The 27046-nt window shown below is 39.2% G+C and overlaps 1 protein-coding gene across 10 annotated transcripts in view; it reads left to right on the top strand.

Moving 5' to 3' along the window:
• Positions 1–18812: 18812 nt before the first annotated feature.
• RBMS1 (RNA binding motif single stranded interacting protein 1) overlaps positions 18813–27046 on the top strand; it is a 225774-nt gene continuing 217540 nt past the window's right edge. For 2 of the 10 annotated variants that reach the window (XM_080671295.1, XM_080671292.1), the window contains exon 1: positions 18905–19376. In XM_080671295.1, coding sequence (XP_080527421.1) covers positions 19302–19376 — 75 coding nt within the window. In that variant the 5' untranslated portion in view covers positions 18905–19301. Of the gene's footprint in view, positions 19377–27046 lie in introns of all 10 variants that reach the window. The other 8 variants (XM_080671286.1, XM_080671290.1, XM_080671296.1 and 5 more) reach the window with 6 other exon arrangements.

A 27046-nucleotide genomic window follows, 5' to 3' on the forward strand; every position in this document is an offset into this window, starting at 1 on the left:
TTCTCTTCTTTTACTGGTTTTACAATATTTTGATTCATTAACATTGACTCACAACCAACAGCACCTGTGCATTGTAGGAAGTTTAACAGCATCCCTGACCTTTACCCACTAGATCCCAGTAGCAGCCTCTCCAAACCTCCAACCTCCACTTAGTCATGACCATCAAAATACTTCTACACATTGCTAAATGTCCATGGAGTACAAAAATCACCATCGTTGAAAACCACTGCTATAGAGTATCAAAAACTATCATCTTATATGTAAGTTGATTCTTGTTACTCACAGTAGTTATGTCCTTAAAAGTCACTGGGAGCACTGAATTAGTGAACACTGAGCTCTTGCTCCTAAGGGAAATACAGGGTTAGGTTCCTGAAAGCTTCTGGTCCCAATAACATCAATATATAATCTTGTTTTATTCTGTTTAAAGACAACATATCTGATGCAGATTTTTCCATAAATAGTTATATGCAGTATTTATTTATAATAAGACACTAGCCTAGAGGGTTTAAAATTTTCCTGACCCTGATTAAGGTGACTGTAAATTTCTTTGGTTTTCAGCCTCACAACAATTCATTATCTCATGAACATGCAAATTCAGCCACTTCCGTATTCTTTTCATAGCTTCATCATACACTGTAGCACTTTCTGCAGCAGTCTTAAGTATAGACTGGTGAATTTTTTCTTCCTTTTACTGGATGCACATACAATATTTTGATTCATGAACATTGACACTCTCAGCCAACAGCACTAGGACTCATGCCTAAACAAAGCTTATCTAATGCTGTACATGAAATTTCTCCATAACGCATATCACAGTCTTGTGTTTAGGAACACAGCACTTCAACACTCTACTTGGAGACTTTAAGTAGCAAAAAACAAAAAGCATAAAAATGCAAAAAAGGTGGCAAAAAAAAAATAGGCTGCAAAAAGGACACTATTTACAGAATGAGAGCTGAAAGAACAAGGCACAGCCTGGCCTTGTTCGGCTTCATCTGGAATGTGGGGACAGGGGACTCAACCTGCTCGATGCTCTGTGCGTGTTCACTGATGCTCACAAAAGCACCATAAGTCTGGATAATGGAATTACAAACACATTTTATTGAGTAGACTAAATAATAATGAGGATTGGCTATGTAAGAAATCAACACTACACTTGGAAGTTTTATAAACCTCATATGGACAAAGATAATGATTTATTTATCCTTATATATCAATTGCTTAAAACATACTAGTGTTCAATACATATTTGTCTACTAAACTCATGAATACTACAAATGAGAAAGCATTTTAATCTTCTCGGAGGTCTTTTAAAAGTAAGCAATTCTTACAAGCAGCTAGTGATTTTTACTGTTCCAATACCATCTGAAGGAATTTGAAACTTGGTAACTGATTGCCTGACTGTGGGAAACACAGATACAATTTGGAGACTGCACCACGGGGCAAGTAGAGAGGGTGACAAGTGTGCATTTAAGGCAGTGTGCAGGTCCCATTAAACGAGAAGGAGTTTGGAATGTGTATCCCCATTCATCCTGACTAAAGTAGGTCAGGCTGGCTCTGGACATCCCAAGAAAGTGATAGTTGTCTCTGTGACTCTCCATGACAGTTAACTGAACCTTAAGATTTAGTTAATCACAAAACAGTTGTCATTTTGCTTAGTAAAGGGTAATTCTTTTCTCGTGTTTGCACATCATCTAGGAATTCCTGTGCTGTCTGGAATTTCTATGAAGAATTCCTCATTTCCACACACCACAACTTTTGCTAATGTCTAAGATCAGTATAATCATTGCAACAATAACTCTTACATTCTAAAATTCATAATAACAGCTGACATATATAGTCTTATTAATTACTAGGTACCTTCTCAGTGATGAATACATGTATGATATAAATAATATCATGAGTAAATATTATCTATTCATAACCACTTATGAATAGAGACAATTATTATCTTCCCCATTTTATAATGAGGAAATTGAGGCACACAGCAATTAAGTGAGAGAGCAAGATTTCAAATATGTTTATCTCCTGACTCCCACCCACTAAGGCATCTGCATGTATGAAAAGACTGCATTATCATTTGATATGATCAATGAATACATCTTTGGCTGAATCTGTAGACTATTAGCCACTCAGTAATAATTGTTAAACATACTAGTATACTTACTGAATGCTGGTAAAATACAAAATTGTAATGCACTTGAGGAGGTTGTAGGTTTTCACCAGAGCCTGATGAGGAAGATATCTTGTTTTCTGCTTTGTTTTATTTTGTTAGTGGATTCAGACTGTTGTCTTTTTCTCTTTTGTCCTAATATAACTCGCTTCAAAATTATTTATAACAAGAAAAATAAAACCACGTCTTTGTCATGGGGGTTTCATGATTCATAAACAAAATCAAGACAACCTGTCAAAGTGATATTAACCATTTTCACAAGTATAAAAATACAACCTTAGAAAGTCCAGGAGATACTGTAACATGAATGGAAGAAAACAATGATTTCAACTAAGACATACTCTATTTTAGTACACACAAAAGAAGATGATTTAAAGGCATAACTTTATACAGTGGCTGCCAGAGGAACCTTGAAAACACACTCTGTTTGGCCCATAACAAAATTAATAGTGTACAGCATGGTTGAATCTGATAGAGAACCTTTTCTAGCATTTGTGGCTACATATTAGCCTCAGTGCCAAAAAAGAAAGAAAACAGACAAAAAAAGAGTGGATCAAGGGGGACTATTTGCTATTACTTACGATCTTCAAAATAGAAATTTTCCAAGAAAAAGAAAATAAGGAAAATAGGCCAGCCAGAAGGTTGATATCAGAGGGAAATAATTGATCTATTTTTGTAGAATAAATTTATAAAATAAACTAGCCAAAACGACAGCAATAATACATGACACTTTAGGAGAGCACGTCCTCACCTGTTAAGAAAAATGCCCATGGGGTGCCGGGCAAACAGGTAAGGTGTGTGCAAAATATAAAAATAAGGATGTTGATCAGGCCACTTCTGTCCTTGACTAATCTTTGTCCTTTTAAGTCTCTTCAGAATTTTCAGCTTCCTGATATTTAAAACAAGTAAATAAAAGTTGATGGGAGGCAATTAGCAAAACACCAGTACAATGGTAAATAGTGATTTTTTTTCTCCTTATTGAACAAAAATAAAACTGTATTTTGTGTGTGGAAGAAGGTAGAGTGATTTTCATTATTATTTATCTTAAATACAAGCTTGTCAAATATAATCAAATTTAAACATAATCTAATTCACTAAAAAAGAATAAAATATTTTTGGGGCTGAGTGAGGGATATAACATTATCAACTACTTTAAATATAATCACATATTCCCAGTCAAATGTCTTAAAATATTTAAGATATATAATTACACATACAGAATTTGGGTCTTTTAGAAAATATTTGCATATCTTAACGTTACAACATAATACAACATTATACTACTGTATCTAAAACCACAGGCAATATAAAATACACTTTGTTTTCTGTTTCCCCTTCATTTTAAATTCATGAAAAATGTCTCATATTAGATCTAGAGTTGTAAGAAGTACATGGAGACTCTCTGTTAATTGTGTGAAAATTAAATGGAAAGTGTGGATAGGATTTGAAGTGGGGTTGTTGTGGAAATGAGAAATGCTCCCAGTCCCTGGATCTTGTTAAAAATAGGACAGTCTCATCTGTCTGGGCTGGTTTGGGTGTGGTCACGACTAGAGGCAGGAGGATGGACCAGAATAGGTGACCGCACATTGTCCCTGTCATCCTGAGGAATCTAAGGTTCTAGAAACACTTGGACTCAGAACTGTGGGAGCAAATGAAAGAAAAACGCTTCCGACTTTGTATTGACCAACCAGGGCCTGAGAAGTAAACACATCTTTCATTCCTGTATGTTTCTATTACTGAGAAACACCTAGAGTATATGGGTAGCTTCATTTTGCCCAATCAATGTATTAGTCACGGTGGTGCTAAGAAAGGATCTCAGAAATTATCCAGCCTCAGGCAGAGCTTCACAAAAGTGTGTAACTCTTAATTTTAAGAAATTGAATTTCCTGGGGACTCAGGAGAGCATACTATTTAAAGGAACTCTATATTGAATCCTTTCGTTAAGAAAATATTAGTCCTCTGTTTTGATTTTTCGTTTGTTCATAATTCTGGTTTTCATAAAGTAAGGTGTACTTGTATGGTGCTGTCTTAATTTTCACTACTACATTCAGAATGCTTCTTGAATGGTTGATATTTACTGATTGTATTGCTGAAATTAAAACTATACAACATGGAAAAATATGAATGAAATATTACATGAGAAAGGTGGAACTTAAAATAGTGCATTTGCTATGATTACAACTATATAAAAATCATAATTATATCTGAATCAAAATCAGAAGGCACTTTTACAAGATAAGGGTAGATAAAAAACACAGTGTTACAGAAAATTTACATAAATATGCCTACTGTTTTGAAAATTAATTATAAAATTAATTAAATGAACTATTCATATCTCCCTTTGACTCATTGTTTAAAGTGAAATAATGACCCACAATGCATTCATTATGAACTCAGTTCAAATCCTGATTTCTCCACGCTGAAGGCTTGGGTTGGACGTAACCTCACATGGCCTTTGTCTTCTCCTGGCAAATGCAAAGACAGTAACCTACAAAGGTAATTGAGAGGATTAAGTGAGATAACATTTAGTAAGTGGCTGACATTGTGTAAGAGCTATGAAGTGGAAAAGATTCACGGAAGTTAAGTGTAAGCATGACCTCCAGGAAGCCTACTGAAAATGGCTGTATTTCTGCAAGATCCTGGTGGGCCAAAGATGCCCTGACCTAACCACACTTAGCCTATCCACCCCTAAAGCCAATTACCCATTAGACAATCTAGTCTCCCTGCACAATATGCATTAAAGGGTGTTAATTCCACCCTTTGAGCACACTACGAAACCAGTCTTTCAAAGAGTTGGATTATCTTCATGATTCCACAGCAGTAAACACCACTGCCCTGTAATCACATTACCCAGGAGCCTAACTTACTTCCTCCTAGACATCAGAGTACAGGTACTGTTCTGAATGCTAGATTACATTTCCTCCTCCCCATAGGCCAGACAGCTCCTGAATACAAGGAAATCCATCTGAAGCATCTTGACAGGGCAGGATTACTTGCATTTCATTATCGTTGCTGTGTCAATCACAATATATACCAAACATGGAAAGTCCTGACAAAGATTGGATGGCTTACAATCACTGCATTCTGCATTGTACATGCAGGAAATGGAAACAATTGAGGATTATATAAACTAAAATTTAGTTCATCAGACAGATTTATAGTCTTGCTTATGTTCCAATATCCATTAAAGTGGGAAGGTTGCAAACAAGAAAAGGTTTATGAAATCCTAGAAATATAATGTGATGAGGAATGGTGTCCCCCAAAAGTGCAGGTGAATAGCTTAGTGTCAATCTAGTTGAAAGCTACCACACTGGGGTGAATTTTAGGTCCCCAATGTTGTTCAATATTTCTTATCAATGAGGAAATGGAATCAGAGAAATTCTCAATTCTAGTATGATAACAAATATGACAAGATTATTAACACTTTTTAAAAAATTGAAAGTTTTCTCTATAAATTAAAGATATGGATAAACAAAGAATTCTGATGGAAAAGTGTAAAGGCATTATTAACATATGCCCTGAAATTAAAATATTCCCTGTTGCCATAATAAGAGAAATGATGACCTACCTAGACATAAACACCAATGGGTTTAAGATTACAGTGGTACACAAGCTAAAGATACTGACAAATCAATAGTGGATTTGTTTTGCTCCTTTTTATAATAATAGAACATGATACTATGCTAAAGGGAGGGTGGACTATAAGAGCTTGGTAGAGCACATTCTTTATTGAGCATGATATAGTAAATTATAGGAGACTGAGAAATGCATCTAAATATTAGAAAATATTTAAAGGAAAGATAAAATACCTGAATTTATCCTATATAATAAAAGAGTAATATGCAAATTAACCATCACTCTGCTACACCCAGAAGCCACGCCCACCAGCCAATCAGGGGCGAATATGCAAATAAACCCAACCAAGATGGCTACGGCCACAGAGAGCAGGAGGGAGGCTTGGGTTTCCCCGGCAATGGAGGAAGCCAAGCTTTCCGCCTGCCCTTGCCGGCCTAGGCCTCCACTCAAGGCTACAAAGTTTCAATGACAGAAGATACATAAATCCAAACAGAAATGGTGGCAGCCATGGAGCTAGAAAGAGCAGGAGGCTAGGGTTGCCCCCGGCGATGGAGGAAGCCAAGCTTTCTGCACACCCTGGCTGGCCCAGGCCTCCACTTAAGGCTACAAAGTTTCAATGATAGAAGATACATAAATCCCCCAAAAATGGCTGCTGCCACGGAGTGAGCAGAAGGCTTGGCTCTGCTCCAGGCTATAAAGTTTCAATTGTAGAAGATAAATAAACCCCAGATACCAGGGCCTCTGCTTGGGTCGCCAGGGGTCGTGGCCGGCCTGCAAACTACCACAGGCCCCTCGCCCAGGCTGCCCCATGCCCCAAGGGAACCCCACCCTGATCCGGGACACCCTTCAGGGCAAACCAGCTGGCCCCCACCCATGCACCAGGCCTCTATCCTATCTAATAAAAGAGTAATATGCAGATTGACCATCACTCCAACACACAAGATGGCTGCCCCCATGTGGTCAAAGATCCTGCTCCCATGTGGACACAAGATGGCCACCACAAGATGGCCAGCAAGGGAGGGCAGTTGGGAGGGACCAGGCCTGCAAGGGAGGGCAGTTGGGGGCAATCAAGCCTGCAGGGGAGGGCAGTTAGGGGTGACCAAGCCAGAAGAGGAAGGAAGTTGGGGGTGACCAGGCCTGCAGGAAAAGGCAGTTGGGAGGGACCCAGGCCTGCAGGGGAAAGCAGTTGGGGGGAACCAGGCCTGCAGGGGAGGGCAGTTAGGGGTGACCAGGCCTGCAGGGGAGGGCAGTTAGGGGAAAACAGGCTGGCAGGGGAGCAGTTAGGCATCAATCAGGATGGCAGTAGAGTGGTTAGAGGGCAATCGGGAAGGCAGGCAGAAGTGGTTAGGGGCAATCAGGAAGGCAGGCAGGCGAGCAGTTAGGAGCCAGCAGTCCTGGATTGTGAGGGATGTCCACTGGGATTGGGCTTAAACGGGCAGTTGGACATCCCTTGAGGGGTCCCAGATTGGAGAGGGTGCAGGCTGGGCTGAGGGACACCCCCTCCCCCATGCATGAAATTCGTGCACTGGGCCTCTAGTTTATTCCATAAAAAAATGCCTGAGATGCATCTTTCTAATCATAAATTTTACCTTCTCACTCACCGTGCAACAGCATAAAACCCTTCAATAACTCCCTTGTGCCTACAGAACGAAGTCCAGGTGATTTTCAAGGCTCTACATGTTGCTTTTGCAGAAAATATAGAAAAAGTTCACTTATTAAGCTTTTTCAGCCTCAATCTCTACTCACCTCTGCATGTGCTTGGATTTGTAAGCCTTCCTGAAAGATTTGTACTTCTTCAAACATACTCATACTCTTTTTCACATTCTGATATTTTGCTTAGAATTCTCTAATTCTCTTCCAACTCTTACCAAATTCCATCCCAATTGTATCCCTATTTACTTAGTGAATTCCCCTCCCCCCTACACACATACACAAATTAGAGCTAAAAAAAAAGTATCTTCTTAGAGAACCTTCATTGGACTTCCTCAGTCCAAATAAAGTGCTTCTTTCTTATCTAGCTCTCCATACTCTATATAATTACGTGTTTGCAAGTCTTTTTTTTTTTTTTCTCTACAATACTGAGAACCACTCAAGGACAGGAACTATATTCAATACATCTTTAGTGCCCTGTTAATTAACACAGTGTCAGGCCAAATAGTAGGCATGTACTAAATAATGCCATGAATAAATATTGAAAATTAAAGCAATAACAGCAATAAAACTATCCACTATCACAACATTCTAACACACACTATTGTAATTTTTACACAAGTATTTTCATATGTTTATAGATAATAATTTTACATAAATTATCAATTTCAATTCACAAAATTTGCACAGTTCAGTATTCTGCACTTTATATAGTTTCTCTTGCTCTCTGCTCAAGTTCACTAATCTTTTCTTCTGCAGTGTCTAAGCTGCTGTTACTCATCCCAAGTACAATTTTCATCTCAGGCATTGTTTTTTATAAATAAGTAGAGAACATAACTGTAAGTTAAACATACAGCATAGTGTGGTTGTCAGTTAAAATGTGCCCCATTCATGCTATAATATATATTTCCTTCCTTCCTTCCTTCCTTCCTTCCTTCCTTCCTTCCTTCCTTCCTTCCTTCCTTCCTTTCTTCCTTCCTTCCTTCCTTCCTTCTTTCCCTCCCTCCTTCCCTCCCTCCTTCCTTCCTTCCTTCCTTCCTTCCTTCCTTCCTTCCTTCCTTCCTTCCTTCCTTCCTTCCTTCCTCATCATCCCATTAAGAACTTATCCAACCTAAGTTCTTTTCAAGTTTGCTGGCAACTTTGTTCATTATGCAAATGTTTCTAATGGTGAAGTTGCTGGCAACAGTGATGGAAGAGGTAATGAGGGTGATTGTAGAGCTAGGAGAAGGAAGAGCAAGAGGAAAGAAAGGAGAAGATGAAGGCTAAGAAAGAGATGAAAGGAAGAAAGGGATGGAAGGGAGAAGAAAGAAGAGGAAAGAAATCTTAAAGGAAACTCAATCTAAGTGGGAGAGTTGTACTGAGCATATTAAAAATAAGGCCTTTAGTATCAGAAGTCTTGCATTCTTACTTTAAATTTTTAACTTATCATAAAGAGCTACCTCAGACCAAATATTGACTATCTCTGAGTCTTGTTTAATATATAAAATAACTAATAGTAATTAATATGTTTATAGAGCTTACTCTGAGCCAGGCACTATTTTAAATGCCTTACCTATATTAACCCATTTAATCCTCTCAACAACTTTATTTTACACTTTCCCAGCAAAGGAGTGGAACAGCCAGCTTTAAATTGAGGCAGTCTGACTCCAGAGTCTATAGCCTGAATAACAATATCTACCTGAAAGGATTTCAGTGAGGATCAAATGAGGTAACTTACGGGAGAGGGTTTTATCAACTAAAATATAATTATATGTTAAAACAATTTTCTAAGTACTCGTGATGGCAATGATGGTGATAGAGTCCAGATAAGACAATAGCAAGTCTTAAAAACAAAGTATTCCTGAGAATTTCCCTGTAATTTAGATATGAAAAATTTATGAGTGCTAAAGAAGCTAAAGATGATGCTTTCCTTATGTGTTCTTTCTTTCTTCCCCAAGTTTTCTAATTCCACAGCAGCATCAATTAACAGAATTACCAATGCCTTCCATCTTGACTTCTCTAATAGTCTGTATTACCACAGAACCCATATGCTGGTGTGTAAAATATGAAAAAAAAAGTCTTGAGGTTTTATTTTTATTAAATATTTCCATTGGTCTAGAAATACATGCTACATCTTTTAATTTCAGTACTGCATTGAAGAGTATGTATGTGCATATACATATATAATATATGCACACACACTGTTAGGTTAAATCTCAATTTTTAGAATATTATTCTGTTTCACTTTTAAATACTTTTTTAAAAAAAGTCTGTAACATCTAAGATTTGAAACTACTAGATAGTTACCTTTAAAGTTGGTTTTTTGAAAGAAGTGAGGAAAGACAAACACTCTCTTTTTTCTGTCCCTTCTGATACCACTTTAGAAATTCTTGTATTGCAAGTACACTGGAAACATCTCTGGTTAAAAGAGAACCTTGAAATGTTTGTAGCCAAGGCACCTCTTCTTGACTTCTTCTGACTATGAAATCACAGCATACCTCTCACAGGCATCTATACATATTGCTGCAGACATCAGGCTATTTTTAAAAGTGAAATTACAGTTAAAAACTAACCCTCGGTAGATACGTTTACTAATATGATTTTGTTGGTCTGCTTAAAACATATAAAAATTATTCCTTTAAATGATTTTTATCAAAGCACTTTAAAAACCTAGAAAGCAATGGAAGAAACATTAAAATATATCTTTAGAAAATACTGGCCTCTACAAAACCCAAATTTTTAACAAAAAGTAGCTGGCCTGTATAGGAATGAAATCAGACAGTAAAGTGAAAGATATGTTTGCCCTTCTCATTCAACTGCTTACTCCCTTAACTTTTGAAATTCTTGTTATTTCGGGGTTTGATACCATCAAAGGGTATAATAATACTTTACAGCAATCTGTTTACAAATACATTTATATGATCAGCTAATGAGTACAAATAATGAAACCATGGTTCATTGAGGTCTTTACTTGCCTCTAGAGGCCATCAACAAATGGTCCCTTGCATACTGATGGTGCTTACTAAATGCTTCAGGATAAGCTAATTAGTTACTAAATTATTTCATCTGTCCCTCTGTGGAGTTGGTCATCTCAGCTAAGTCAGATAGAGAGTAGTGATAGAGATGAAAGCTTCTGTATGAACCACTCATCCCAAGCAGAACTGATGGGAGAAATATACATACTTGATGGTCAACTGAGTCCTTAGTTCCACCACATTCTTAGAGAGCAGCATCTAACTCCATGTCTTACTTGCTAAATTTAGGACATAGTAGTCTACATTCATAAACCTAATTAAATATTCACTATAACTGAGTTCCTCAACTATGACCAATTTTAGCCCTCATTAATAAATGTATCAAAACATTTTTAAACTTATGTATATTTTTTGTCTAATTCACTTCTTGGTGGAATGTTTTCTAAAGTTTAATACCTAGTATTTGAAATTTGTGTTCCTTTTTTAAGAGGTCTAAAATACCCTGGGGCAAGGAGGGGATGAGTGGGTGCTCATTATACAGTCACTCTTACAAATGACAAAATCACTGAATTATAATTTGGAAGGGACCTTTGAGCATTTAAACACCATTTCTGACCACAAATTCTGGAGTATGCCTCGTCTTGACACTTTTCTATGTGCCTCCAATGAATTTGCATACTAATTGGATAATTGGTGTTCAGAAAGAGATTCAGCCTGGGTGCCAGGGGAAGGGCATTCAGACCAACCTGGTAGCTGAAAAAAGTCTTGATGGAGCCACATCTAAAGGAAAGAGTTAAGAGTGGACCAGGTGAAGAAAGGGTGAAAGGTGTTCTAGGCAGATTGATCAGAAAACACTAAAGCTAGTTGGAGTTGTACAATAATATGGTGAGGGTTGGAAGGAGCAGAGATGGAAGAGGAAAGAATTATAAGCCAAGAGGTAAGGTAGTGGGAGTAAATGAATCTGAATAATGGGAAGGGTCTAGTCAGAAAGGGATTTATGAGCTCTGATTTTAAAAAAGAGTGAATTAAATGGTGCTTCTCAAACTCTGCTGGGGGGGGGGGAAGGACACATTCTGAAATTTTTCATATTTGTGTTTAATTTGGGTGAAAAAATTCTTTAAGTATATTACTACTGAAAGAGATAATGATGTCCTGGCCAGGTAGCTCAATTGGTTGTAGTGTTGTCCTGTACACCAAAAGGTGGCAAGCTGATTCCTGGTCAGGGAACATTCCTAGGTTTCGGGCACATATGGGATGCAACTGATCAATGTTTCTCTTTTACATCGATGTTTCTCTTTTACATCTATGTTTCTCTCTCTCTCTCCCTTCCACTAAAAATCAATAAGCCCTAACCGGTTTGGCTCAGTGGATGGAGCATCGGCCTGTGGACCGAAGGGTCCCAGGTTTGATTCCAGTCAAGTGCATGTACCTTGGTTGTGGGCACATCCCCAGTGGGAGGTGTGCAGGAGGCAGCTGATGGGTGTTTCTCTCTCATCAGTGTTTCTAGCTCTCTATCCCTCTCCCTTCCTCTCTGTAAAAAAAATCAATAAAATATATTTTTTTAAAAATCAATAAAAACATATCCTCAGATGAGATTTTAAAAAAGATAATAAGATTTTAGTTTCTTTTGACAGGGCTCCACAAAATATGGCCTGAGGCTAAATATTTGAAAAACATCAGGCTAGAAGATTTGTACATAACCTTCCCTGAAGACTGTAAAACAACTCCCTATTCATGACAAAACTTCATTGTAAATTATAACCACTGGTTCCCTTCTATCTACATTCTCATTTGTTTAACCCTCTAAGAACTCTACCATATATGTCAATTATAATTACACTTTACTAATATTATGTGGCCTTTCTGGTTTAAGTGTTCAGTAAATGTATTGCAGATATCACCTAATTACCCAGTGTGGAAGTAAGAGTACTCACAGATCAATAACTCTCCATTTTTTTAAAATATGTTTTTATTGATTTCAGAGAGGAAGGGAAAGGGAGAGAGAGATAGAAACATCAGTGATGAGAGAGAATCCTTGATTGGCTGCTTCCCGAATGGCCCACCCTGGGGATCGAGCCTGCAACCCCAGGCATGTGCCTTGACTGGAAATGAAATGGTGACCTCCTGGTTCATAGGTCAATGCTCAACCACTGAGCCATGCTGGCAGGGCAATAACTCTCCAAGTTTTGTATGCAGTCATCCTGATGAACCTAAATCCCATTTCCAATTCACTGATGCTCTAGCACAGGGGTTTTTTTGTAGCAAAATTTCTAATTTTATCCTTCAATTATTTCAGTACTCCCAGGCAGATGGCAATAGAACAAAGGCATTAATCAGTGCTAATTTGTTTGGTCCACTTCTGATTAACTGTAATAAAAAAAGTTTACCTTTAGTTATAATTGAAACCAGACTGTAGATCTTAGATGGGACAATTTGTGCCTCAAAGTCTTTAACTTGCTGCTGCTTCTGCAGGGACACAATACAAGGTTCTTATGGCTGACTCATTCTTATTCATCATGTCTCCTCCAAGTGGTTTTCCCTGACTACTCTACTAAAAATTTCTAACCCAACTCCCACAAAGTTTCTCTTCTCCCATTATCCAGGATGCTTCTTAAACATCGGTGAAAGTATAAATGTATACCTTCTCTTGCAGAAAATCACTCAAGAGTTCATGCTCTCCTAAGGGTCATCTTGGCACACGTTTCATTAAGAATCTTTCGTGAGCTTTGATGGTGTTGCTCAGTGGTTGAGTGTTGACCCATGAACCAGGATGTCGCTGTTCAATTCCTGGTCAGGGCACATGCCCAGGTTGTGGGTGGATCTCCAGTAGGGGGCATGCAGGAGGCAGCTGACTGATGTTACTAACCCTCTCTCCCTCTTCCTTCCTCTCTCTGAAACCAATAAAAACATATTTAAAAAAAATATTTCATGAACTTCTCCCCTTAAATGTGATAAGTATAAAGAACACATCTATATATATAAAAGCCTAAGTGACTGTTTGACCATTCGACCATTTGACCATTCAACCATTCGACCAGTGCTATGACGTGCACTGACCACCAGGGGGAAGATGCTCAATGCACAGGCATGGAAACTTGGAACAAACTGATGAATCTCAGAGGGAAGTGGGGAGAGGAGAGGGTGGGAAGAGATTAACCAAAGATCTTATTTACATACTAGAGGCCCGGTGCACAGATTCTTGCATGGGTGGGGTCCCTTGGCCTGGCTTGCACCCTCTCACAATCTGGGACCCCTCAGGGGATGTCGGAGGCCCAGTGCACAGATTCAGCCCAATCCCCGCAGGACCAGGCCAAGGGACCCCACCGGTGCAGGAATCCATGCACTGGGCCTCTAGTTTTAAATAATTTGCTATAATTTTTTTTAAATGTTTTAAGAGCAAGCTAAAGTTTCTCACAGAAATAGTTGATCCAGGCTTGAGCATGAACTGCACAAGAACCTGGGATGAGCTTATGATGTTGGGAAGCAAAAAAAAAAAAATCTATTAAAGACTATTGGGACCTGGTAAAAAGAACACAAGAACCAATTCAAAGGATCTACCATTGGCTGAAGATGGAACAATTTGAGCATCGACAAGAATAATGATTGGGATGGATTAAAACAAAGCAAATGTATAAAAATTCACAAGTTCAGAATGTTACTTAAAACTGGTTGGCTTTGAAGTTTCCTTATGGCATCAACTCATTACTCTGAAAATAGGCAAACAGGTGAAAATTTATCCTGCTTTTCTGTGCAAATTGTATTTCAAGTTAACCAGAGTTGAAGAGGAAAAGTTTTTCTTCATTGACAATATCCAACTAATAAGTACAGAAGGAATGACAAAATTATAAAACCACAATTTTGTAATTTCTAATGAAATAATAAATTGAAGTAACACTCATGAATATTAAAACCAAGGACAATTTTAATGGATAAGTCAGACTGATATAATCTGAATATTTGATCAATTTTAACATCATTAAAAGTGAGACAACCAAACATTATATGTCTCCTGATGTGATGCATATCATATTACTTATGTGTGTTTAGTGCCATCTATGAAGTGTTTTTCTTTAAAATATATTTTTATTGATTTCAGAGAGGATGGGAGAGGAAGAGAAAGAGAAATATCAACAATGAGAGAATCATTGATCGGCTGCCTCCTGTAGCATGTGCCCTTGACCAGGCTTGAACTTGGAACCTTTCAGTCCTCAGGCTGATGCTCTATCCACTGAGCCAAACTGGATAGGGTTATGAGGTATTTTTTTCCAAAAACAAAAACAAAAACAAAAATGAAACACATGTGGTAATTAAACCTCTGGTCCTAAACATCACTTTAAATGACACCACAAGGTTGCAATCAGCCACGTGGGAAATTCTATAGCACAAGTGACCCAATTTCTTTAACAAATAAATAGCAAGTTAAAAAGTGAGTGTGTATGTAGGGGGGGGGGGGTGAACTTTTACATACTAAATGAGACTTAAGAGATATATCAACCAAATTTAATATGTGGACATGGTTTCTTCCTGATTTAAACAAATGAACTACAGAAAAGTGATTTTCAGATAATTGGAGAAAAATGAACCAGAACTGGATATTAGTTGATCTTAACAAATTACTGTCAATTTTGTTAGATGTAATTATGATATTGTGTCTTTTAAAAGTTCTCATTTGTTAGAGGTAGATATTAAAATTATTGCAAGTGACATGATACTATGTTTTGGATTTGCTTCAAAACACTCCAGAAAAATAAAAATGTGGTGTGAAATACAAATGACAATATGCTAATAAATGTTGAAGTTGGATGTTAAGAACACAGCAGTCATTATTTTACTAGAGGCCTGGTGCATGAAATTCATGCATGGGGGGTGTCCCCTCAGCCCAGCCTGCACCCTCTCCAATCTGGGACATCCCTCTCACAATCCGGGACCACTGGCTCCTAACTGCTCACCTGCCTGCCTGCCTGATCGCCCCTAACTGAGCCCCCCTGCTGGCCTGGTCACCCCCAATACCCCCTGCCGGCCTGGTCACCCCCAACTGCCTCCCCGTTGGCCTGGTCACCCCTAACTGTCGCCCCCCTGCTTGCCTGGTCACCCCTTACTGCCCCCCTTGCCAGCCTGGTCGCCCCCAATTGCCCCCCTCCAACCAACCTGGTTGCCTCTCACTGCCCCCCTCTGTTGGCCTGGTCGCCCCTCATTGCCCACCCCCCGCCAGCCTGGTCACCCCCAACTGCCCCCCCTGCCAGCCTGGTTGCCCCACGCAGCTCGCTGCTCAGTTGTTTGGTCGTCCCTCACTAACCCCCCTGTTGGCCTGGTGGCCCCACGCCTGTTTGGTCGTCCGTTCAGTTGTTTCGGTTGTGACGGTCGCTTAGGCTTTTATATATATAGATTCTCTCTACTTTTGTATTTGTTTGAAAATGATCGTGATTAAAATGAAAAACTGAGTTTTGTTTTTAAAATGTGTTGGTACAAAATACAGCAACATACAAGAGTCTATGAATCATTTGAATAAAAATATTGAAACATGTTTCTACGGATCCACAACCCAGTGCAAACCAGGAAGCATTACCATCTCTATAAGTCCTCTATGTTCTCTCCTTGAACATCTGCCCATTCTTCTTCCTCAGAGATAACTTCTATTCTGAATTTTGTGTTATAATCCCCTTATTTTTCTTTATAGTTTCTTTTACTACCTCTTCTTACACAACTTTACACAAATGGAATCATGTTTTATGTTGATATGCATCTTCAACATCAATTTTGAAACAATCCATGTTGACGGTTTTAGTTGTAGTTTATTTATTTTCACCTCTGCAAGTGTTCTACTGTGTGCACATTCCACAGCCTTTTTATCCATTTTATAGTCGATAGACATTTGAGTTACTTTTAGTATATTGTAAACAATCCTGTATATTTCTCACGGTGCACATATAGAAGAAATTCTTTGAGGTATATACTAGAACCTGCAAGTGGAATTACTGTGTCATGGCACACATGCAAATGAACTTGGGTAAAGCCAAACTGGTTTTTTCAAGTGGTGGTTGTACCAATTTACACTTTAACCAGTGAGCAGTATTTTTAAGATTTCCCCCCCTTTTTACATCTTCACCTACTTTTAATATTTTCAGAATGCATAATTTTTGCCAGTCTGCTGAGAGTGAAATGGTATCTTATCATTTTGGTTTCCATTCCTTTAATACCGAGTGTGAGCATCTTTTCATGTTATAGGGACTCTGGTGCTTCCTCCTCTGTGAAATGCACATGTTCATGCTCTTGCTCATATTCTAACAAGTTGTTTTTCTTTTCCTTACTGATTTCAAGGAGTCCTTTATATATTGTGTGCATTGAGCTTTTGTAGTTATATAGATTACAAATAACTATTTTGTGTCCTGCCTTTTCATTTCCTTGATGGAGTCCTTTGATGAATCAGTGTTCTGAATTTTAATACAGTCAAATTGATCAATCTTGCACTCTTGGTCACCTTATTAAAGAAATCTTTTCCTACCTCAAGGCTACAAAGATATTTCCCTATATGTTTTCCTAACAACTTTATAGTTCTGTTTTTTACATCTAGGTCTTTCATTCACTTGAACTTTTTTCTTCCCCTTTTGTGAAGCAAGGCTCCAATTTCATTTTTTCCATATGAATAGCCAATTGACCCAGAATCTTTTATTGAAAAGCTCATTCTTTCTCCACTGCTCTGTAATACCAGCTCAGTCATAAATCAAGTGTCTACATAATTGTGGGTGTGCTTCTGGGCTCTCTAAAACAGGCTGAATTTCATCAGCCAGAATAAAGTAGAACAGTCTAAGTTTGGTAATTTCCCTTATCACCTCAAGCCTAGAACTTCTGAGATTGTTCTTAACTTGTTCCCTTCCTCAGTCATTTCTCCAAATCATCATTCCTAGTCCGTGCACGGGTTAGTTCATCAGTTCCCTGCTCAAAAACATTAAAGGGTTCCAAAATGAAACAACATAGAGAACTATTTTAAGTGCTCAAAGTTGTACACAGCTAACTACTGCAACCTTCAAATTAACATGAACCTCAATAGTGCCCACAATGTTGCAGAAGCTCAGTAAATACTAGTGTCCCTATAGGATTTCTCATAAATTAATTATTATTATTATTATTTTTTCAAGATAACATGATTTGCCTCCTGGAATATCCAAAATGTTCTCATATGAACTCAAATTTATTTTGTCTTGTCAAAATGTATAACCTAGAAATGTGTCTAAATCATATAAAGATTACAAAGGTTTCAGTTCACTATTTCATTGTTTTAAAGTAAACCTGTTTTGAAATGTAATCATATAAAACTGTCACTGTTTAGCAAAATCATGCATTGCATTTCACTTTGATTTACCTTTGTGCTGTTAAGAAAACAGACTCTCAGAAAAACCAAGACAACAAAACAGAGCAATCAAGCTCTATTTAACAACAAATGAATTTTTTATTTCATCTTATTAGATGTGCAAGAACGCCAATTTGGAGTCTTTCTTGCTTATCCTATTTGTTCATTTTGGTATTACCTCTTTTTGAGCTAGAATATAAAAAGTCTTCTACAGGCAGCTTCAGAGACCAATTAACTCCATTAAATTATATCCAGCTAGGTAGTGAACTGAACCAATGCTGTCTGGGCTGTCTAGAGCTGTGACAACTAGGAGATGGAGAGAGGCAGAAAGAGAGAGATTGATTTTGTATGTCACTGAAACACACTGCAACAATATGCCAGTGTGACTTTCAAAATGGCCTTAAAATATTCCAAACTCAGGGAGTTTCCTGGCTCCTGAGTGGGAGTTGACAGACTGGCAGTATTAGAAAGAGGCAGAGAAAAGCTGATGTCTATATTGTGTCCTCTAATAATAACATTCTGCCTCTTAGCGGTATCTCCTTTAGAAGGATCCGTCTATTTGTTGTGAGTGCGTGTGTGTGTGTGTGTGTGTGTGAGTGTGTGTGTGTGTGTGTGCGCGCGCGCGCGCACGCGTGTGTCTCCAAGCTTTGCCTCCCCTTGTGCAGAGGGCATAATTTCACCTCTCACATCTGGGAAAACCAAACCGAAGGACACTAACCTTCCCAAGGTCACCTAGAAAACAGTGTTGTGGCCTGGGGCGGGGGGAGGGGGTGAACAGAACCCAGGTGTCCCGACTCCAGCCTTGTGGTTGGGCACTAAATCCCTTTTGCTTCCCTTGTGAAAATAAAGAAATCCCTGGGCGGAGGGAAGTGAGAGATAAATCAGATTTCCTCCTCATTCCTCTTACCTCCCCTCCCCCTTACGAAGCTAAAAACTCGTGAGAGCAAACGAGGTGTCCACTCTACAGTTCTTAAGCAGGGTCCCCCAATTCCACCTCCACCCAGACACAAAGCAATCTGGGCTCCCGGGGTTTCTGCGCGCCCAATCGCCGAGTCTGGGAGGGTCTGGGAGGTGAGGAGTGGTTTAAACTCAGCCCTCACCTCCTGCGGGTCCCGGCTTCCAGGCGCCCAAGCCCCGCCCCCGCTCGCCCTTCCCCCACGGCCTCCGCACGCCAGCCCCTCTCCCCTCTCCTAATCGGGCGCACCCACCCCAGATGCCGCCTGGCACCGATCGCAGACACCTCCGCCGCACTTTCCACTTGTATTGATCACCTCCCAGCCCCGCTCAGCCTGCTCTCCTGTGCCGAGCGGCCAGCGCGCCAGCCCTTGGCAGTGCCGGAGCAGTCGGGCTCCCGGAGGCAACTCCTTGGGAGCGCCCGGCCCGGGGTGCCCTCTGCGTCCTGCAGTGTCTTTCTACCTGGGAGGAGGAAGAGAAAGAGGAGGAGGAGGAGAGGAGAAGGAGGAGGACCTCTCGTCCGGGCTGGGAGGTGGAGCAGCGGCAGCCGCCGCCGCCGCCGCCGCCGGAAAGGGAGAGGCAGGAGAGATCGAGACTTGGAAACCCCAAAGTGCCCGCGACCCTGCACGGCAGGCTCCCTTCCAGCTTCATGGGCAAAGTGTGGAAACAGCAGATGTACCCTCAGTACGCCACCTACTACTACCCCCAGTATCTTCAAGCGAAGGTAAAGGAGCGCTGGGGTGGGGGTTCCGGGGGCGCGCGGCTCGGGCCCGGGAGGGGCGCGCGCTCGACCCCGCCGGCTGCGGAGTTGATGGAAGGTTGCTAACTATAGCGCCGGCCTGGGCAGAGCCGGGCTGCGCGCTGGGCGGCGGCTGCCGGGGGAGCGGAGTGCGGGATCGAGTTACAGAAAGCCGCGGGGGGAGAGACTAGACAGGAAAGAGCCGCCAGCTCCTTCCTGGCCCCGGAGGAGGGAGGGTCGCGGGGCCGAGCGGCGCCCCTAGCCGAGCCCCTTGCGAGCCTTTCGCCGAGCTTGGCTGCTGCGCTGCCGACGCCTAGAGCCCGCGGTGGGACCCGCTGGCTGTGCGGCTTTTCGACCCCCTCTCCTCGGCCCCGCCCTGCGATCTAACTCTTGGCTTCCCTTGGAGTGCCTCGGAGCCCCCCGCTTCCCGGAGACGCCCCTTAGTCTCCCGCGCGCGCGAGCGATTTCTGGGGCTTGAGCCGGGGGGGGACGGGACGTTTACCTCCCGTCTCCGGCCCTGAGCTCCCGCCTCTCGCCTTGATCTTTGTGCGGGTGGCACTTCACCTGGTTACTGATTTCCACTTTTACGCTGGTGTTTTGGGTAGGAAAGTGGCCAAAGTCCACACAGCGTTCATTGATGTCCCTTTTAATCTTCCCTGTAGCTTTTGCTTAGGAGGGACAATGGGCAGATTTCAGGGCAGAGAAAGAAGTGACTTTGTATTTAGTTTAGAAAAATAATAGCTTGTGTGTTTACCACAGATCGATTTCCAATGGTGCTTTCTCAAAAGTGGCCTTGGCATATTCTTAGGTAACCCAACTGATGACGTGTAGCCCTGCAAATTGCTACTGGCTTTCTAGGGACCCTGGGTACTTGGTTAATGAGCCTACCTTAATTTTACAATAATTGGATGCTCCCTGAACACACACCCTCTCTCTCTCTCTCTCTCTCTCTCTCTCTCTCTCTCTCTCTCGAGAGAGAGAGAGAGAGAGAGAGAGAGAGAGAGAGAGGAGTGAGGATTTCACTGCTTTGGAAGCTTCTCCCACAGTTTGGGAAGGTGGAAGTTGGATGTACCAGCCTTCTACAGCAATTAGCATCTCCTGTCAGGACTCCAGAAGCCCTCTAGATCACAAAAGAATCAAATGTGGATGCAGTGTCTGAACTTTCTTTGGGAGGTTGTAATCACGACCTGCTTGCGGCAGAGGGCATTTCTGGCTTGGTGCAAAGAATCTCTGATTCAACCTCGATAAGCTTTTCTTTCTTACAGTGCGGGTGGTCCATGTTGTGCACTCACAACAGTATTTGTCCAAAAGGACACTTGTCAGCATAGAGACCCGACATTTCCTAGCCCTCAAGGGCTTCATTCCCAGCACACTCCTCCCCCCCCCCCATTCTTATTTTACTTTGGGTCACCAGAAAGCAGCGAGATGGTAGCAGCAAGGATAGCCATTATTCATGTCTGTGTGGTCCCCATAAATTTGTTTTCAGGGGCCGGAGGGAGATGTATGTTTTTTGTGAGCTACATTGTAAATATGAGTTGTTCAAAGAAATTTTGAGGTGTAATCAATGCACTACCTTTTAGATAGCATATATGTTTAATGCACTTGTTTAAATTATGCAGCGTTGGGTGGCTAAAGAACAGCCTAGTCCACACTTAACTATGTGAATAATAAATACATACACTCAGGTAAAGAAAAAAGGCCTTGTTTCTACAGGCACATTCACCTTAGTAATTTTTATGTACCATTAGTAAGTTAGAAACCAAGTGCGTAGCATTTAATATAGCTAATGCAATACCATTTGGCTCTTTTTGCCCCGTAAATAATTGAAGAGAGAGACAAACGGCAAGAGCCTGCTCTGGTAATTAGGGTCGGATCCCAGAAAGCTTTAGGGCCCATTTTCTGAAAGTGTGCTTCCTGCATAAAGCATTTAATATTGATTTGTGTTACAGTAAATGACATTCTCAAAACATATCTTGCAGTTGCTACTATGAAATCTGAAATCCTATTACTCTGAATCTCTTTGTTTCCGGGGAAGGACATATATACTCACTTGACCTATATAAATGGTATTAAAATTTGATAATTAAATATAAATTCCCTATTGTAAAGTATCTTGATTATTTCAGAAAGGGGCATCTCCTAAAATGTAAAGTGACTAGTTGCAGATTTTAGATAATCACATTTTGGGACACATAGTCCTCTTTTTTTCTCCCTTACATATCTGCTGGTAACATGGTAGTACAAGTCTTTAAAAAAAGAGAGACTTCTTTTGATTTTTAGTTTTAAAACAAGTGTTGCCTAATCTACCTAAAGAGTTAATAAACTCACTTGGAATCTGTTGTCTACAGTGATGATCCTTGCCTGTGTGTGCGTTTTGACCTTCCTGAAGTATGGGATAGAAAACATCACTGTTTCCAGTACAGTGATAAGTTTACTAGTCAGAGTTGTTTTGAAACTTCTGGTTGGAAGCTATATCAAAAACTGAGGAATGGCATGGTCACTTACACAGTGGTATCTGCCATAAACATTGATCAAGAGATGGATGTGATTGTTTTAAACTGAGGAAGAACAAACGGATGGGATTTCTTTTCATCAGAAGAAATAGATACCAATTAACATGGCCCTTGAAAATGAGTTTTATTACCATCCTTTTAAAAGTTCACATTTGTCTACTTATTTTTCTTGTGTTAATCATTCAATCAGAGTCTATTTTGGAAAACTTATTTAGTAATTTTTTCCCATAAGAAAACCTATTGGTTACTTGTACATTTTATTAGCAACTACAAAAAAATCTATGGCGCTGTATGACAGTGTGTGAACATATTGGAATACTTTGCTCTTTGACAGAAAGAGGAAATCATTGGAAAATAACACGGCTGCATTAAACATAAAGTACATTTGAGGAGGCTTTGGAAGGGCAGGATATGGGTGGAAATGAGATTGTGAAATTTTCATAATTCCTTAGTGTAGAGCAACAGATTTCAAGTAACCTGATTTTACACGCTTCTGTTTTTTGCCTCTGTGTCAGTATGGTCTTACCACAGCAGGTGCCCTTTGTCACCTGACACACTCATTCTAAGATGCAGTTTGATATACCTTCCTATATAAGCACATCTTGTTCTAAAGGATTTTCTGAATTATATTAAATGACGTATGCTAGATTATGAAAAATTAAATTTGGTATCCACTTCGAAGATAATTCAATGTATTTTTCTAAAGATGTGTATTAAACGTTTTTATACAATGGATGTATTAATTTCACTTATTGTAAAAGCAACCCTTCAATCACGGTCTACATATTTCAAATATATTACAACTTACCTTATTGCCATTGAATGCATGCAAATATTTATGGGAATTGAAGCACTTATTCTGTCTTTTGAAGAAAGGGAAGTACAAAATGTTATTTATTTGATGTAGATACTTTTTGTACTAGCTAAAAGTAATTTGACAAATTTTGTGATCTTTATTTATAGTTATCAAAATGTTTCTATAAAATATATCATAATGAAAGCTTGGTTTTTAAGTTTTATGTATACAACAGTATTGTTTTTCTATGCTAAAGAAATGTTTGTTTCTAAAACAAAAGTTTGTTTTAGAGCCATTTGGTGTAAGTGTATGCCAAAGAGCATACCTGAACTGAGATTCAAAATCTGGAAAATAATAAGTAATATAATTTAGGATTCTATTAATGAAGGCTACTAGAACAAAACAATTTTTGTGAGTTGAATTTCTGTGTGCATTAACATTTTGCTGAATTCCTTAACTTCTACTTAGTCGTAGCCAAATGAATATTGTATCAATTTGTTTCTCCAGGAATTTAGGGTCATAATTTGATACATAGAACTACTGAGCATTTTAAGGTGGGCTGGAGGTAGAGAAGTAGGATCTTAACACTTGGAGGGCTTTGTGTCTTAAGAAGTAACCACATTTCTAAGGTGAATAAAGTTTGCTTAAATGTATCAATACACAATGAATACACCTTATTTCCTTAGGTGAGTGGGGCATTGTGGCTATCTGGAAGTGGTGTTGGGAGAATCAAGGTCATGGAAATGTTAAAATTATAATGCAGTATTATAGAACCCTTCCCCTTGGATAGCTATTGCTTTTAAATTTCCCATAATGCGTATCATTTCTTTATATTTTGGGAGCCAAATTTTAAGCTACTAGAAGGGAACAGGAAAAGATAAGTGAAGAGAAGTAGGAAAGTATTCAATCATGTAGTACCAGTATAACTAAATATACCTTACATATTTGGCAGTCTTGGCTTTGAATTTAAATTCAGATATGGGCAATTTCCATGTATTATACTTTCAAGAAAGAAAATTAAAACTTGACTGATTTATTGCTCAGACTTTGTATTTTGCTTACTGGTTTACTGTAACTGTAAAATTAACCCAGCATACTTAATGAGCACAGAAATTTTAAGTTATGGGTCTTCTAACTAAAGACAAAGAGATCTTTTTTTTCTTATCCTTTGACTAAGGAGGGAATTGCCAAGAAAGAAAAATTTTCCCCCTCTATATCGGCTTAACGACTAAAAATCTTGTGAGGAAGATCTAGAGTAAAAGGATAAGGGCTTAGTAAAAATGACATGGACACTTAAATATCGTTCATTCTTTTTAAAGATGAAAAATTTCTTGTCTAGTTTGTTTGATATTGGATGCTCCGTTCACAAAAGTTTATTTTTCCCAAGCATGGTCTTGCAATTCCTTTGTTAGTCTCTCTTCAAAGTGTATCAACACCTCCCCAGTTGCTTGCTTCATTCACAGAACAGTAGGTGCTAAATAAATGCTTGTTAGTAACTATTATTATTCAGAGTAAGTACCTGCAGAATTTTTCTAGACTAGCAAAATAATCATATTCCAAAATCTACAAGTATAATAAACCCATCCTGATTTTTTTAATGAAATCTCAATATAGTTAGATTTGTGTTTTATTTTGTTCCTATAATAAAACTTTCAAATGTTTTATGAATCGAGTAAGATCCCTAAAATGAATCACAAATCAGTTGGTCAATGCTTCATTTATGGAATCAAAAGTGCCATTTTATTCAATCTTTATTAAAAAATAAGGTGTCAGAGAAAAATCTCATAGTGTTATATTGAGGGTGGGAAATGTTATATATGATGAATTGGTGACAGCCTGTCTTTGCCTTCTCTCACTGGCCCCAACCAACAAAACCCAAACTTTTTCCTGCTTAATTTTTAAGAAAAGCCCCCTTTTTCCAGGATATTTCTGACTTGGTCAAAACAAAACAAACATTTATTTAATGGATAATAACAAAAATATAAACTGTCCTTGTGGTGTTCAGAATTATAGTTCTCTCTCAGTTACGGAGTTGCATAACCCTAAACGTGACATTCAGCCTTCTAGCTTTTTAATATAGGACTAGTGGGAACATGTCAAGGTGCTCTTTTATTCAGGGTAACATAGCCTATTTTAAAGAAAATGTAGTGTGATATGCCAGGGATTTAAATGCAGTGGCATAATATTTGGCATAAAATCAAACCATAGAGCCCAGGCCAGTATCTCTCAGTGGTTAAGAGTGTCCTCCCACAGCCCACAAGGTCAAGGGCATGTACCTGGGTTGCAGGTTCTATCCCCGCCCTGGTAGGGCCCTTGTGAGAGGCAACCAATTGATGTGTCTTTCACACATTGTCTCTCACACGTCTATGTTTCTCTCTCTTGACCCCGTCCATTCCATTCTCTCTAAAAATCAGTAGGAGGAATATCCTCAGGTGAGGATTAACAAAAAAAGAAAAACATTAAAAAAAATCAACCCACATAGTATTCAAGATTGAACTTTGGGCTTGGGGATTTCATGTGGAATGAATTTAAATGTTCTGGCTTCTGCTGTTCATTTTAGTGAATAAATAATAAAACCTGGTGGCACTCGGCTGTGCCTCCTAAGAGGCAGCACTTGGATGATAACAGATGTTTACCACTAGTTTGGTCACATGATACACAGCAAAATGTCTTAGAAGCCATGTGTGAACACACACAAATTTGAGCGCATACACAAATTCGATAACAAAACTAAACATTTCTTACTCAGTTCGACGTGAGGGGAAAAGTGTAAAGGAGATGATGACAGCTAAGCCAAGAACAAACTGAACATGTCTCCCATAACCAAGTTCCTTATTTTTCCTTGGTGCATCTAGACTCCTTAACTTAATTATAGGGATATTTTAATTTTTAAGACAAGCACTGGAAAATAAGTGCGTCACAGATGATGAGAAAACGAGAGACAAAAAGGAAAGGGTGACGATAAATATCCTAGACCTCCTAGGGGAGAAAATGTGTAAAACTGAACATTGTCCTTCTCCATGCATTGTCTTTTGGCTAATTCTTAAATGAATGCATTTGTCATTTTAGAGGACGGAGAACAGTCTTCTGGATGATGAATATGAAACCTAGATTCTAAAAGAGAGTTTAGAGGCTAATATGAACAGTTAACTTGCTTATATATAACTTGCTTATATATCTGGTACTGTAAGCACAGAACTCGATGTCCGGTGGATGATTTCCTACATTGGCTGTAACATTTGTATTCTGGAATTAGGTTAAGTTGTAAGCCGGTAGCTTGTTGGAAAATGGCTGAGGTTCATGAAGAGCTAAAATACCAATCGATCATATTTCCTGAGTGACCCCAGAGCACAATTCTCTACACTTGCCGTTGGGAAAGGTTGAGGGAGTATAGTATCTGGCCCCTGCTCTCCAGCATCTCACCATCTGCCAGGGAAGACAGAATAGGCACAGTCAGAAATAAAGAATATTTACAAAATAGTTCACCCAAGGGTCTTAGTGACAGAGAAGACATTGAGATTTATATGTGGGATTAAAAACAGTGGCATGCATTTTGTGAGAAAAAAGTAAAGTGCTAATTAAAGCTACAATAAACCTGTGACTTTTAGAAAGAGGTTGTGCTTTAGATTAATGAATGAAAATTTTTTGAATTGATAATCAGCATTGTTTTATATTTATTCTGCTTCATAATCCTGTTTATGAGTTTTTAGAATTTTAAAGAATAACGTTTTTAGTACTTTATGTTAACTTCTTCCCCTCAGATTTTCATACTTAATTATCTCATTTTACGTTATTTTTCCATTTATTAAATTTAATATATTATTATTGATTTCAAAGAGGAAGGGAGAGGGAGAGATAGAAACAACAATGATGGGAGAGAATCATTGATTGGCTGCCTCCTGCACGCCCCCCACTGGGGATGGAGCCTGTAACCCGGACATGTGCCCCTGACCGGAATCTAATGGGGGACCCTTCAGTCCGCAGGCCAATGCTCTATCCACTGAGCCAAACCAGCCAGGGCTGTTTTTCCAGTTTTATGGCTATAAATGTGCATAGGCCAACTTATTAGGGTTGTGACAATCTGAGAATATAATCTTAAATGATGACATAATGGTTATCCAGAAATGTTACTTTTGTTTTTTAAAAACCATTTTGAAATGATGTTTTTTTCTTTTCTCTTAATTTGTTAGCCTTGTTCATAGCAAAGGGGAAAAAGTAAGTTTGGAGTTTTGTTATGTTGCTGATTAGATCACTATGTGCCTGCAATCTACACATTGATAATGTGTCTAATGTGAGCTGGGGTTTCATTAGAAAATAACAGATTTTTTATTATTCCTCATCTTTCG

Source organism: Plecotus auritus, assembly GCF_963455305.1.
Source record: "Plecotus auritus genome assembly, chromosome: 5".
NCBI classification, from domain to species: domain Eukaryota; kingdom Metazoa; phylum Chordata; class Mammalia; order Chiroptera; family Vespertilionidae; genus Plecotus; species Plecotus auritus.